A 16,456-nucleotide genomic window follows, 5' to 3' on the forward strand; every position below is an offset into this window, starting at 1 on the left:
TATCACTTACCCAGGCTTGACACTAGTGTATGACTCATCTAGTACAACATCAAGTCCCTTATCTGCTTCCATGTGATACACTGGGAGGAGGTCAGTTCACCGTTATCAGAACAAGCCACTGCTGCTAGTATCCGGGTAGCACAAAGGATGTTTTGATCACTACCATAGTCGTGGCACACCTAAGGAAACATGATAATAACTTCTACCTTTTCTTGGGGTTAAAGTGTTTATGGGGAACATTTTACTAGGAACTCTTGAAGTGGGCTTCAATTCTGCATTTCTATTTTATCTTACTTGTAAAACAGAAGAAATTGTCTATGTTTCAGTGCAGGTGCCAGAGTTCCCTGGAACACGAGTAAACTCTAACAAATCAGGTGTACTCACCCAGTCTAACCCCCAGTATATGAAAAGGCTATGCATGCAGTTGTGATGCTATAGACTTATCTTTGGTTTTAGGCCTTATAGAAGCATGTATGTATACTTTCACTGAGAGACCTACTACTATTAATCAGTTCAGTCTACTGGGAATATGAAAGTAAGTGGTAATCGATTAGGAAAACTGGCAATTCTGTCATGTGAACTGGCCCATCACAACAGTGTTCAGAAAGAGACATATTTGGGACAAGATGAAGTACCTCAATGACCATTTTAAATAAAAATTTTCTTTTTCTTGTAAACACATGATCTCACATACACATTATATTTGGATTTTTAAATTAGTACGTGAGATGTTCTCCCTGGTTCTGTAGTATATGATAATAGCCAGCTCTGGTAATGTGGTGGCAAGATGCTTCCTAACTAACCAAATAGGTATGTTCTCTTCCTCATGTGCAATGGAATCAATGATGGTAATGGGACCTAGCCTTGCACTGGTCACACCTGCTTACAACTACCAGATCATTGGACCTTGTCATGAACTGATCACCAGCCATAAGTGATCACTGCAGAAATCATCTATCATTTTCTAGATTTGGAGTAACCTATCAATCTAACTGTTTATTCCCAGGCCCCCTGCAAAATGCTATAACATTTACTGCAAATGGCCTGCAACATGGAACCACTACCAGTTTATTTTCTCTAGTGGTTATATAAAAGGCTTCGTTTGCATGCCATTAAGCTCCAAGATACTCACCAGAGGTAGTTTAAAACAGATTCATTCTCTAATTTTTTTAAGACTGGTACAGTTCTGCTTCAAAGTGCTAACTGTACAAGACTCCCAGAGGATGCTCTCTTTGAATCCCTGCAGTATTTAATGGGAGAAAACCCTTATGTGCCTTAGGATTTCTGATCTCTATTGGAACAAAATTCAGAGTGTGCCAGGTGCAGACATCCAGAAGACAGGGGATATAGGCCTATTCTTACAGTAGCAGGTATCTCAGATAGTCTGACATAATGCTCAGATGGTCTGAGAATTGTTGGCCTGAGCTTTTCTGCTTACTGACCAAACCATTTACTGTCAGCGAACAGTGACAGAGAACAGGGTTGCTGTTAACACTTTATTTAGTAAAGATGAGCTGTTAATCATTCATTACTTTCTGCTGATTAAAAAGATAAGTCAGAGAATTACACTTAGTGTCATGACCCTTGCACAGCAATCCTCTCTTGCCTTGCCTTGCCTGTCAAGTGTTTGTGTGCAAGCAGAATGACAACTGAGCAGAGGTGAGTGACTCAGGGTTCAGTCAGAAAGCAGGGAGTCTAGAGTACAGAATGTGAGGGAGTAGGAAGATGAGCAAAGGTCATGGCGTTCCTTCAAATACCTCTGATGGTGCAGGAACACTGTCCTAAGCCTCATGGTTTGAGGGTGCCTGTGATCACTGACTTTTTGTGGAGCCATCCCCCAGCTCTTCTGGTTCTGTCCTATAGCCTCCATCTCCCATTCTGTCTCAGAAGTAGACAAGAACTCATCTTTCCATTTCACAGTCCAGACAGGGAAGGGGGAGAAAGCATTGCAGAAGACTCCTGAGGCTTGCTGATTAGTTAAATACTTTGTATTGGTTCTCTTTCTGCTGTTTTTTTGGACAGGAAGGTCTCTGTTTGCTACTATTACTCAACAAGTTTTGCCATGCTTCTTAAATTTTATTGATCATGTTGCTGTTTAATATGGTATGTTACTTTTATATAAAAGTGCTGCTTAGAGATGAGTAAGAAATGAATAAGAAGAAAGGCAAAATTTGAATTTGCAAGGCCTAATGAATTAAAGTTTTGATGGGGAATATATGGGTAATATATTAGAGTAGAGCAATAAACTTTGTTAGGGTAGGAATACATTTTAGTGAGCCGGCTTGTCAGACTGAATTGAGTTCTGACGGAAAAGACAGAACAGAGAAAAATAATATTTTTAATAGGTAAGCTATTGTGGCAAATTAGTTCAGTTTAGAATACTGGTATAAGGTTAAGTAAACTAGTAATGTTATTTGAATAAAGGTATTAATCAGATTATCATAAGTGCTGTAATATAGTACCCTAATGTGACTGATTAGAAATATATAAACTAGTTGCACTGAAGATAAGATAGAGAGTTAAGAAATGACTTTTAGGAATTTCTCTAGGATTGCCACTCATTTTGTTTTGACATAGCAGGGTTATAAATAGGAGAGAATGTTTTAGTGACTTGGGAAGACAACTTTTCTCTCCTTTAGAACACACAAACTGTATAGAATAAAGCTGATGAGCTATCAAAACCTGATATCTGAATGGTATCTATCAGTCCCTTTCCAGCTGATAGCTAGCCAATAATAGGATGTCTTGAATTGTGTTCACTAGTGATTTGAGAAACTGTGACTTGCAAAAGAGATGACCTATCTGGTAGTGTGGGAATAGATTTATCATAATTCATGCAGACTAGAAACCAGGAATGAGTTATGAGCCTTGGACCTTTTTCGTGCTCTGGGAAGAAACTTTCTTTCTGTATCAAAGATAAGCCATGCTCCATCCCTTTTTTTTTTCTAAGAGCAATCAAACAAATCATTCTAATAGAGGGAAAAATCCCTGTATGCTTAAGAACTACTAGCTATTGTATATTTATCAGTAGCTGATCAGCAGTTTGTAAAAGCATTTCTTGTACTCAGGAATTGAAAGCAGAACATGATAATGAAAAAGATGCTTGGTAAACAACCACTCTACAGAGACTAACAATTTCACTGAGTAAGCCTAGATAATCTTGCTTAGAATTAATGTCACTGTACTTGCTTTTTCCTGACCTCCTTTTCCCTCCTCTCTGCCACCAGCTTCAGCTGTTGACAGACCCTTGACTAAAGATGGCTTAGAGCTGTAAGCAAACCTGTATCTTGTGCCTGTAAGTGTGGGGAAAGATAGAAACTGGGTTTTTTAGTCTAGAGAGGACAGAGAGCAGTTGTGGTAGCAGTATTCAAATATTCAGAAGTACTACAAAGTGGAATGGAAGAAATTATTCTTCATGTTCTCTGTGGATAGGAAGGGGGTAACAGGCCTAAACTTTCTCAAGGGCAATTCAAGTTAGACATCAGAAAAAAGTCCTAACAGGTAGGTAGTGTGAAAGTCTACCTTTTAGTTTTTAGGAACTTCCAGTTGAGTGACAGAACTCAAAATCTGTCAAGAAAGACAGATGGAATAGTTGATCTGATCTGGAGGAAGGAGGATGGATGACATGACATTATAAGGTCTCTTCCAGTCCTCATTTTTATGATTTGTGATATGATGAACTGTAACTATAGACCAGACAAAGGGAACTTTGGGATTCAGTATTAACAGGCAGAGACTGAACAGCAGGTTTTTTTATTCTCATAATTTCCTGCATAATGTACATTTTTCATAAATTATATGCAATAAAGTGCAAATATTTCTAAAATGCCATTTTAAATAGTAGTGTAGAATGGAATAAGTCAATATGAATAGCTTTGATATCTGTATAAGATATATTAATGCTTCTATAAATTTCATATATGATGACTTGAGTTTATAACCTTCTTCCCTTCCTCCCCAGGAGTTCAGCTGTCTGTGATCCAAGGCACAGCTGCATAACTTTTCCTCGGACTTCTGAGAAAATTGCTAAGATCTGAGAGAGCTATGAGAAAGTCCACAGAGTAGAACTTTGAAAGATAGGAAAAGTAAAATTGCAGACAGAAGTAAGATTGAGATGGAGGTAGGCAGCAGTTCAAGGATTCAAGAGCAAAAACATCATCATGAAAAGGTATAAAATTCTGAAAGAAAAGCAGGGAGTTGGAAGATGGTGATTCAGCCATATTGAGGATCCATTCCAGGGGCAGTGGAAACCAACTCTGCCCCACCACATTGATGACTGCCTGGCTAGCAAACACTATTTCTGTGTCTTATTCAGGGCGCTGGGCGTACTAACACTTAGTTTAGTGGCTCAATTATTTCTAGCTATCTTTTGTGTGTAGTAAATAATCAATAACCATTGTATACTTATAGGTTGTATATATTCTGCTTACAAAGTCTCTTTGTATATGGCAAAAGGTGTCAAAGCAAAGTGATTCATAGAGGGAGGAATACAAATTCAAGGACGTTCCTTATTAAAATTGCTTCAGTAACAAAATACGGAGGAGTACTTGTGCTGTTACTATGTTACCAGGCCTAATATCGTTGGCTAGAAAACTTGTGAGGAGAAAAGTAGAACGTGTTTGGATTTATTCATCTGTAATAGTATATATTTTATCCTATTTCCATAGGGAAAATGTTTTCCAGCTATACCAAAAATCACTGTTATTATTGTTTTTCCATCACCTTTCTTGTATTAAAAACAGTCAGTAACTTCTGAACTCCTGAGCACTTTTAAATAACTACATTATTGCGCTATACTGTATTTCTTTGAAAGATGTGTCTTGTTTTCCCTGAATCAAAAGGCATCTGTTTTTCCAGATATGCTGAGGGTGCAAATTTGTGTTCCCATACTCTAGAAAGGTGGAACTTTCTAATCCTGATCTAAATACTTTAAGAAATCTTGCTAAAAGCAAGACAAATGTAAATACAATTAGAAGTAAATACATTTTCTATGTTACAACATTATGTTATAATCAAATTTTAAATGCGGCTATACTCTAAGCAATGATTATGAAAAATGTTATCTTCTTACACATTAATGCGTCAGTCATATTTAATAACTTGAATGATAAATAAGCACCAAGAAGGTTGTTTTCTATACACAGAAAATCTCAAAGTAAGGTATATTCTCATCTGGATTTTCTACTGTTGATTAAGTACAAGCCAAATAATCTGAACTTTCAGAAGCAAGGCTGAGTTTGTAGAGCTGAAAACTGAGACATTACTAATAGGAAATTAGTGGCATTATATTAGTGTTTGTCAGTTCCCCTTACTAGGATAAACAATTGACTCCAAATCAAATCACCAGACAATAAAATGGGGTTTTACAATATCACTAAAATATACTTTGCAGAGTAGACTTTCATTTCAAACACAAATAGAAGCTTGATGCTTACAATAATTAAATTTGGGCTCGTGCTTCATTCAGTACAAATAATTTGTCTACCAGTTCCTATAGGAGATATATTGTGGCTGAGCATGTGACATTTCTCAGAGAACATGCAATTGTCATTTTCTGACTGGCTGATAATTTTCCCCATATAGGACAATTCTGGTTGATAGAATGGTGGTCAAGCTGGCAAATTCTTGTGCAAAGTCCTATTCTTTTCCAGCACTGATTAACAGGAAAGAGGCTGCTGAAATGGAACAGGAATTTCCTGTGCACTGTAAATTAGAGCTTGCTCACAGTTGTTCTAACCTAAGCTAGAGCTGAGGGTCATGAGGAAGCATTACAGGATTCCTAGAACACTCTCCATCGTTTTACCTACTTTGAGCTCATTGGAAAATCCAACTCTCCACCTTTAAAGGAAACACAAGGAAAAATTAATTTGTCTTTTTCTCTGATTATAATGTATAAAGGCTTTCAATTGTCTTTTTCAGTTTCTTTTCTTGCTTGCTATTTTTATTGATAAGCATTAAGAAAAGATTAGTCTTTCCTGGTATTGTTAAAAATTATCTGAAGGTATCATGCCATCATTTCACAATGCGTTGGCTCTAGTGTGAAAACTATCTTAAATTTTCTGTGTCAGTCATCTGATATCATGCATTACTTGGCCACCCCCTTCACTGTCCTGCTTAAGATGAAAATTACATGGAACTAATGTGTGATCTGTGCAATAAGTTTCTCTCAACACAAGTTCTTTCCTGTAACTAGTTGGAACTTCAACAGAGAACATGAGATTGCTATTTTTCCAAGACCCTTTTCTGCCATTTATGATCAGTTTGCCTATAAAATATTAGGGCATGTTGACATATAGAAGGGGTTTCGATCAGTAAGTTTAGATCAGTAAATGCATTAAAAAATTATTAATAATAATTAATAGTGAGTTACAATACAAAATGTGTTACCGAAGTAACAGCTTGCAGTCCAAAAAAATATGTTATAATCATGCAAAATACAAGTTAAATACTTTTGTAAAGAACAGGATATACTGACAAGGATATGTGAATGGTCTGGAAAAGCTGTGACTTAATGAAGGATTTAAGGTTCATCATAGTTTATTGTTACAATACAATCTCTCATTGCAGTGATGTGCCCAAGAGAGATGATTCAAACCATGGATTTATATCAAGTATGAGAAGGGAATTAATTGTGCCTCAGTCTACAGCATTACAATCTCAACAGAATAATTCAAGGGGTCTAATGGTCATCTTTCAAAAATTCAAAAAGTTTTTATGCTCTGAAGTCTAAAAAATCTGTGAATATAATCAAGGAGCTGTAAAACTGTCAGGCAAAAGGAAATTTGCTAGTACCTTACAGAAGAGAGGGTTGAGTAAGCCTTCTGAATATTTACCAGTATTTTCACATTGAAAAGGTAATCTGACAGTAAAGGTTCTCAAAATAATAATATCCAAGAGACATTTTTCCATCTTGAACTAAACAATTTCCATGAAGGGAAATGGGACATAGAAGCAGCTAGCCCATGGGTATGATGAACTCATGAACAATTGCAATTTTTAAAGTGAGACTAGATTTTTTTCTCTCATATATCCTTTAATCTGGGCAAGACCATCTTTCCTGATCCTATAAGTCACTTTCCACAATTTTCATGTGGCTAAGGCATTTACCACACAACTCGGGAGAGGTAGTTCTTAGAGCTACAGTTGTTATTGTTTTCACGGAGTCCCACTATGGACTTTCATAGGTTCACTATGGAATAGGGCTGAGATGGACATGCAGCAGAATTCTCGGACAATCCAGCTGTGTGAACCTCATCAGCCGTTTTTGGCTTACTCCCTTGTACAATGAGGGATTCGAATTGTCCAACAGTTCCCATATAAACATCTTCCTGTTTCTTCTGATCATTCTGATCATATCAAACTGGTTTGGGAGCTAATTTAGAATAGTTTATGAGCCTTACGTAGCTCAAAGGCCATTGATTGGTCACCTCTCTTTAAATCCATCTTCTGCAAGAAATTTTATGACCTGTAAGTAGAAGGAGAAAAAGGTTTTCTTTCTTCATGGACTTTTGAGTGAACAGGACACTCCACTTTGCTCTCAGGATGTTCAGAACATCTCTACTTTGCATTAAGATAATGTCTCTTTATACAGACAATGTCTATATGAGATTTCATGCTTCAGGACTTCATCCTACAGTACTAAAAAGAAATATTCCTTGGTGTCATCAGAGATTGGTCAAAGCTGGAGGTAGGATGTTGAATTAACTGAATCACTGATCTGAAGGAGCATAGAAAATATTTCACAAACATTTGGTTTATGTATCCTACTTATATTCTTAGGACAAAACTGGTTGCCAGACTTTGGATGAAGTATTTCCCCTCAGATTAGATTAACAGGCACCTACATTGTTTCTTGGCATTTTTTACGTCTTGGGTTGTGAATCAGCTGCTGTGTTCACCTAGACACTTTTTACTACTCAGGTGCAGGTAATGTGCAGTGGTGATGCCTCAGATTCTTCTGTTGTTGGTCTGTGACAAATTTAATCTCTTCAAATTGAAATCCTATAGTCTAACTCAAACTATCAAATTTAACATAGAAATATCTGAATGATTTATAGCAAACTGTGAGATACGAGAAGAAAGGTTTAGTGATCTTTTTCTGCACTCAAATTCTGTGCAATGGTCAAGCTAGATCACTGAAAGACAAAGTACAAAACCTATACAGACATAGTAGAAGTTTTTAGCTTACTAAGTAGATGTAAGATACTCTATTGTGACAAGTCTCTTCCTTTTTTTAATCTCATTTTAGATAGTTGAACTCTTAATAGTATGTTCAAAACTTTGGTTGTAAAATGCTATCTTCTGTTTTCTTTATACTACTTTATGCAGACAGTAGAACCTTCTGTGCAAATGCTGTTCTGATTTATTTGTATTTCACTTTCTAATCATGATTGAGACCTTATGATAAGATAACAGAACATTGTGATAGACCTTGTAGTTTTGTCCATTTTCCCTTTAAGGTTAAATAGTTGCAAAAGGCCTGTATATACTGTTTTATTTGTTTAAATTAGTTGCCTTTTCTCTGGAATCTATCATTTTAGCTTTATTCAGTTCCCACTGAAATAAACTGAAAAATAGTTTACTGAAACTGGACCAGTCCATTAAGACCCAGTCCAGCCATGCTGTTAGGCACACATGTTAAAACACAGAAATATTCCCATTAACTACTATAGACAGAAGTCTATACAGATATCTCAGGATGACTTTTCATAAAAGGATAACAGTTATCTTTACTAATCTTATATTTTGCTTGACTGGTAAAGGTAAATTACCCATTTCTAAAGTAATTCTCACTCAGATAACACTCTTTGTATTCCAAAGCATTGTAAAATTATTCTGTTTTATCAATATTTTGATGTTACGGGTATACATGACTAAAAGGAACAAAAATGTCTTCTGATTAATTATCTGATTAAGTAAGTTTTGTACAAGTAAAGTGATATGAGATTTACAGAGAAATGTATATAAATTAATTGTTTTCTAGGACAAGAATACTTACATTAGGAAGAGCGTGGCCAGCAGATCGAAGGAAGTGATCCTTCCCCTCTGCTCAGCACTGGTGAGGCCACACTAGAGTACTGTGTCCAGTTCTAGGCTCAGTAGTACAAGAGAGACATGGAGCTACTGGAGCGAGTCCAGCAAAGGTCTGCTAAAATGATTAGGGACTAGAGCATCTCTCATATGAGGAGAGGCTGAGAGAGCTGGGACTGTTTAGCCTGGAAATGAGAAGACTGAGGGGGGATCTTATCAATACGTATTAATATCTGAAGGGAGGGTGGAAAAAGGATGAGGTTAGACTCTTTTCAGTGGTGCCCAGTGACAGGGTAAGAAGCAATGGACACAAACCGAAACAGGAAATTCCGTCTGAACGTGAGGAAAAGCTTTTTTACTGTGAGAGTGCCTGAGCACTGAAACAGGTTGCCCAGAGATGTTACACAGTATCCATCCTTGGAGATATTCAGAAGCTGTCTGAACACAGTCCTGGACAGCCTGCTCTAGGTGACCCTGCTTAAGCAGGGGGGTGATCTCCAGAAGTCCCATCCAACCTCAACCATTCTCTGTGTGTGATACTTAACTTTTCATAGATTTTGCTTATTCAATAGTTCTGAACATATGTTGTTTACTATGAACACTGAAATAATAACAGTTAAGAAGTACAATTAATTTCTTCAAACTTTTAAAATGTTTGTTGTTGTTTTCATTGAAGTAGTGCCTAAAATAACAATAAACACAATACATTCCACAATAAAATGAAATAAATGGTCTGTTTCAAACAATTTAGAATCTGAACATACATTCAAAGATCAGAAGGATACTGACTGAGAAGGTCTCTGCTGACCATAGCTATTCCAAAGCAGTATCTAAACTGAGTCTCTAACTCATCTTGTTGTTCTGCAGTTACTTAAATGAGAAAGGATATGCACTATAGTAAAATCCTGTTTTCCTTGCAGGCTAGATGGGTCATATTTTTCTGGATTAGGATTAGAAGAAGGGAAAAGAAACAAAAGAGCAAAACACTCCTTTTGTGTTATTTGGTTTCATTCTCACTGCATATTCAAGAATGGATTCTCCCTTAAGTGTTACTGTTACCTGGAGCATTCAGTACCATCTCTAATATGGTAAGGAGGCATTCCTGAGAATTTTAAGGGGCAAAATTAAGCTGACAGTAAAAGGGGGGAAGAATAGACTATTTAGATCTATTTTCATGAATGACAATGAAACAAGGGTTATTTAAAGCCTTTCTCTGCTAAATATTCCCATTAGGAAAGGGAGACAGAGTCCAAAGTACTTACACTTTACTCTCCAAAGTAGGCGAGGCAGAGTGAGTGGGAAAGAAGAGGAGAAAGCTGTTATCGTTTCTGTTTTCCATTGAAGAGCAAAGTTCAATCATGCTGGGTGTCCCTAGCCATATAATTCTGTTGATTGTTGAATAATCTTCCAGAAGAGGAGAAGCAAAGAACAACCTTCAAAGTAAGTCAATATGTTTATTTTTAAGATATTTTATAGAATTTGCTGATAACTAAGGAAAAATTCCAAATAACTGCATGTTCTTTTAAATGAACACCTACTTTCTCATTCATTTTCTGTATTTAGGCTCAATTACAGAAAAATAAATACTCATAGCATTCAAATGAAATTAAATGAAAGAGACACAACTATCAAGTAGGTACAAATACAAAATGTGGATGTATGTAGGCAAATTCAACAGATCTGGACTTGTTTCAACATGTTTGCATTTGTCTGTTACCAGGGTTCACTTGCAACATGCGACATTAAATAATTTTTAATAAGTTTAATAAGTTTAATAAGTTTTAATAAGTATCTATATTTTTCCTTTCAAACAAATGATCATTAAGATTACTGGCCTTGGCTTAATAGTGGTATATTTCTCACTCAAGTATTATTTTACAGAGAACTATCTTAAATAAATTTAAAATGCGTTCTGAAGATGAAAGGAAGCCTACTGCAGATGGAAATAGTCATGAGACCACTGCATCCAGACAGGGTTGTGAATCTGAAGACAAACGGTAAATATTCTTAAATACTGTAAACATGTTTTTTTATGAGGCATATATGATTAGATTTTATATTATTTTTATTTTATTTTTATTTTATAATTACCTGGAAAGCCTAATAACAGAAGGTTTAACTTCAGCTTGTCAGTAGCACTGACTGACACATCCATTTGGGGCAGAAGAATGGAGAGGGAAAGTTCTGTCACCTTGTATCTTTTGCTTTTAAAGACAAAGTGTCCACAGTATTGACTACATTTTGTTGAAAAGCAAATCTAAAATCTCACAGAAATGATGTCAAAGTAGACATTTTGGGTACAATGACATCATCAGCTAAGTATGTTAAATTTTTTACTGTGGAGGGTGCTCAAAATTTTACATATCAGGAACATCTTTATTCATTTTCCATTCATGGATTGTGGCAAAATTTGATTCTATAAGTTATCTTCCTCTTTCCCATTTCAAAGGCTGTATAGTTCTTCTGTTCAGCACCAACCTGTGCTGGGAGAGCTTGACTTAAATTTATAGCGATCAGGAACTGATGCTATTTATGTGCCTGAAAGTTTCCTAAAAACAAACATCTGAAGAATGCTCAACAAATTATCTTCATTTTACGCATCATTGCTTCCTGTAAAATTATTTCATAATTATATTTTGATTGAACTTCATTAATATGTTGAGTATTTCTGTGAAATGTTGTCACTTTTCAAATGCACTAAAACTATGATACCTTTCAAGCAAGGAAAACAAGAAGAAAGCAGAAAAGGCTAATGTGGTCAGCCCATTAACACTGGTAAGATATGTGCTATCTAACCATCTATCTATCTGTCTACACACATATACATACACGCACTTCAAAGTGTAATGCACAAAACACGCTTAAAATAATGTTAGAGCACTGCATATGTGGTCTTGTCTCTACCAAATGCTTTAATACTACAGAATATTGAATATAGCAGTCTTTTTTGTGGATATAATTTACAAATGAAACACTCTTACTACCATTATCGATTCTTAGGAGCCTTCCCTTAATGAACTAGCATGCTATACACACCTGTACTAGGAGATCTGTGTCTGTGGAAAGTAATAATTTCCATGCTCAATCACTTCTTACAACAGAACAAAATGGGAGTCTGTCTACTGAAGATTATTAGTACCATCCTGTCCTCTAAATTACCAGAGTCACACTAATCAGCCCATAACTTAGTATTCAGTCACCAGAGTCACCAGTAAAGTGAAGGGAACTAGAAAGTATTTCAAGTTCCAGATAATTTTGATTTTCTGTATATTTTAAAATAAGATAATCCATTAATATTTAATCAAAGTAGATCCTTGATACTCTTTCAGTAAAAGTGAAATGTTTTATATTTTGTTGGCTTAGTGTGAATAATGCACAGCAATAATGTGGGAAATAATAGTAATAAAACTAATTGGCCAATGACCCAATTTCCCTACTTTGCTTTACCAGCATTGCATCAGCATTGCAAAACCAGTGTATTTTACTACAGTAAACGTAGTTTCTTACAGTGCAGAATCATACTAGTGTTTTTGCCATAGAAGAGCCCAAAGTTTATTGAAGTCAATGGAAAAGGTTTTTTGAATTTTAGTAGGCTTTGATAATATCTATGGTACATTAGGAATGTTTTTTCTAACTGCATAATAATGAATTTATAGTAAAATTATTGTCCTAATTAGCACAGTGATATTAAAAAAACTTGTAATTTGAACTTCAGACATCAAAATTAAAGAGGACAAATATCTTATACCTTGTTTTTATATGCCTTTCTAATACAGGTGTAGATATTGATACATTAAAATAGTACAATTTTCTAGTTTGGAGACTTCATAGTATAAAATGCTTTAATTAGAATAAGTGAATTCTGCACAGTTAAATTATTTCATAAATTTAATTTCTAATCAGATAAAGTTGTAGTTTTGTGATAATTAGGTATACAACTGATGGCTTTTTTTTTTTTTTTAATTTTGAAGCCATAACATTGTGTTACTGTTCTAATACTGCAATTAGAATGAATCTCTCTTCTCGCTTGCAGTTTCGATATTCCAGTTGGACGGATAAATTACTAATGATAGTAGGCACTCTCCTGGCAATAGCTCATGGAACCAGTCTCCCTGTTGTGATGATAATTTTTGGTGATATGACTGATAGTTTTGTTACTTCTGCAAACACAACTTTTCCAGGTAAGAATATATCTTCTATGGAGAGAACAATGCCTCATATTTGGAAAATATCCAGGGAGATTAGAGCATTACAATGTGAGATATTGGTGTCAAAAACCCCAGCTTGCTACTATACCATGAACCAAATTATTAATTTTTGTGTTTGCTATAGTAGAGATTCCACTATGGATTTTTTTTTTGGTCCCTAATTTTTAGTTTCCGTACTAGTGGATTTTCTCAAATAATCTCCTACAGTGCAGCTACATATTCAACAAAGCATGTTTAATGGTGGCTGCGATAAACAAAAAGACTCTGTTTTTTCCCTCTCTTCCCCTCACCATATGCTCCTGTTGCTCCCCTTGCATAGGTCTAACAATTATAGTCCACAAGGTGAATCAGATCACTAAGTGGATCCAACAGAAGTCTCACTAACAAGAAGGAAAGTACTTGTTTTCTCTTGGATCAGTTTGTTGATTAGATTAATCCTGCCAAATCAGAAGTAGAAAATCAAACACAAAGGAGTGCAGAGATGCACTGCTGAATACAAGAGGGAGGAGTGATACTGTCGCTTTGGTGTTATCTCACAGTTAGACCAGATTAGATTGTACCTGCAATCAACCATTACATGTTAAACTTGTGAACAGGCTTGTTGCCCTTCTTTAAAGAGTTTTTATTAAATATTTATTAAAATGTCTATGGCAATACAGAGAAATAAAGGATTCGATTGTCTTCTGTCCTGTTCTCATGTGTGCTCTTATTTCTCTAAGAGAGAGAAAAACAGGTTTACTGTCTTTATGAGAACAAGTAATGTATGACTTATCCATTCCCAAGTGGAATAAATCGATCACATTTTTATAGTATAATTATGAAATGCTGCAGCATAGTCTTCTCAAAATGTTTGTCACTAAATGCTGGATGTGGTGGAGTAAAATTTTAGAGCAAAAGCATACCTCATGGCCAGTGTTTTCATATAGAGCTGAGCTATCCACAGTTACTGATTTGATGGTAATACCTGGAACTGTATTTTTAATGGGTTTTGGCATTATACAAATGCACTGTGTTTCTGGAAAAAAAAAAAAAGTAAACATTTAATGAGTGCTCAGGAAAATGTTTTAATCTCAAGTTATGTTGATGTAATTTTGTAGTCATTGGAGTCATGGAGTCATGATTAACCTTATATTGATATAATCACTGTTTTTCTATAGGTAGAAAACTGAACATTTGGCTTTAGGGCTTCTTACAGTGTTGCACTCTTTCTCCCATTAAAATTAATTCGAACCAACAGGAGACTTAGCAATTTAAAATTTGCTGAACAGCATGCAGAAAAACAAATTTGTTAAAACCTGACATATTAAAAGTACTTAAAGTATTTATTACTTTCTCTCCCTTCCCCCCCCCTTTTTTTTTAAGGAAACATTTCTTCAATGAATTTCTCTTTATACTTTCTTGGCAAGCTAGAAGAAGATATGACAAGGTAATTAGAAAGTGATACTTGCTTTTCTTTTCCTAATCTGGGCACACATTTCTAATCGAGCCATTCTTCTCCCTTACATGTTTTACATACTTTAAACAACAGATAAGAATTGGTTACTTGAATAATGTATGTAACTCAAGATTTGCACATTAGATTATTGCAGGCACTGGGAAAATTCTTGAACATCCCCAGCCATTCCCAACAACTTCCCTTTAATTTCTTACTTTCACCTATCCCCTTCCCTTCCCCTGAGTGCTTTCTGTCCCCATACCATCTGCGTTTCTTTTTTTCCTCCTTCCCTTCCTCTGAATTTATAAACAGTAATTGTTATGCTAAAAAATGCTAATGAATATCATTCATCAATTACTTGAACTATGGCGATTCAGTGATAAAAAGCATAATAAAAATTGCCAGATACTATCTAATTCCCTGTTAAAGCATCAGGTTTAGCCAGAATATCTGGACTAGAGGAAATAGAGTTAAATTCTGTGCAACCTTAAAACTAGCATCCTAGAGCAGACAATAGCAAAAGACAACAGTCAGCAAGCAGTTCTGCTACAAAAGAGTAGCATTGCAGTTTGATAGAGAAAATGGCAAAGAAGCTGAAACATCAGCAGGCAATAGATGTGTTTTAAGTGCTTTATTAGCCACTGTCTATGCACTTGGTATATGCAGGATGTCTACAAGTATGTTTTTTCTTGTACATTTTCTTGTACCACTTCAGCTTTTGTTCTTCAGATTGAAGTCTTTTCCTCATTAGGTATTGTAAAACATCTGAGATCTCAGGATACTGATTGGTCTTCACAACTGTTGACCTACCTGAAGAAAAAGATGAGCATTTCCTCTAATAGCTTTTGTTCTCTCTTGTACTGAAGTGGGTACTTCTTTGATGATAGTGGACTGTAAACTTATGAATTGCTTAAATCAAGTAGTTAAGCTTCAAATGAAAAAAATTCTATTTACTCTGAAGAAAGTTCTTTACCCTAAAATAAAGAGCAACAGCTAGTCAGACAGACTGTTACTGAGAAGTGGAGAACCCATGTGTGATAAGAAGGAACTGGCAGGGAATTCACAATTATGCTTTCTAAGAGAGTATGGAACACAGAATTTCTTGCTCCCCCAACGTTTCTGCTTGTTAGTCTCTGACTTGAATGCAAGGAATGCATACACACCTTATGTAGAGTATACACATGCTCAGTCATTTTAAGGCAAATGTTGGAACTGTCAGAAAAAATAACTTGTGTAGTTATATTAACTGTTTTGTGTTTGGTAATTACTTGATGCCTAGTTGCACGAGATTTTCAAAGTCTATTTTATGTTTATTCTAAAGGAACTTTAGAAATGGTTGTTTTAATAAATACCTTTTTGAAACTTACTAAGATCTTAGCTTGAATCATATCTTTTGACAAGCTTGATAGTCTTGTAAATCATATAAATGGTATTTCCTATTACAATTTAAAATTAGATCATTTTAATTTGACTGTTATGTTATTCCTGTAAATATTAAAAATGTGTCTGATTTATTTTCTCTACTGCAATTAATTATTCTCTGTTTATCCCTTTTACTGGGTGGTCATGTGGATGGATGGCCTTTAAAACTTGTTATTATTAATTGCTCTTAATATTAAAGCTATGGTATTACTGTTTTCATTTCCATTTTGTAATGAAAGTAATGATACATATAGCTTTAAAATTAACTTTTTTTCTACTCAAGCATATTTAACCTGTATTTTAGGAGATGCTCTCAAGATGTACTGTAATTACAGAAAATATTGCTGACATACATAGTGTA

At 35.3% G+C, this 16,456-nt stretch overlaps 1 protein-coding gene across 1 annotated transcript in view; it reads left to right on the forward strand.

Annotated features, from left to right (window-relative positions):
* The first annotated feature begins 9,114 nt into the window (after window positions 1-9,114).
* The window catches only part of LOC106483502 (ATP-dependent translocase ABCB1), a 42,879-nt gene continuing 35,537 nt past the window's right edge, over window positions 9,115-16,456 (forward strand). Inside the window, exons 1-6 of the mRNA XM_067292195.1 lie at window positions 9,115-9,143; window positions 9,951-10,118; window positions 10,264-10,321; window positions 10,912-11,027; window positions 13,039-13,211; window positions 14,601-14,664. Coding sequence (XP_067148296.1) covers window positions 9,115-9,143; window positions 9,951-10,118; window positions 10,264-10,321; window positions 10,912-11,027; window positions 13,039-13,211; window positions 14,601-14,664 — 608 coding nt within the window. The remainder of the gene's footprint in view (window positions 9,144-9,950; window positions 10,119-10,263; window positions 10,322-10,911; window positions 11,028-13,038; window positions 13,212-14,600; window positions 14,665-16,456) is intronic.

The sequence above is a fragment of the Apteryx mantelli genome, chromosome 2 (genome assembly GCF_036417845.1).
Source record: "Apteryx mantelli isolate bAptMan1 chromosome 2, bAptMan1.hap1, whole genome shotgun sequence".
Taxonomy (NCBI): Eukaryota; Metazoa; Chordata; class Aves; order Apterygiformes; family Apterygidae; genus Apteryx; species Apteryx mantelli.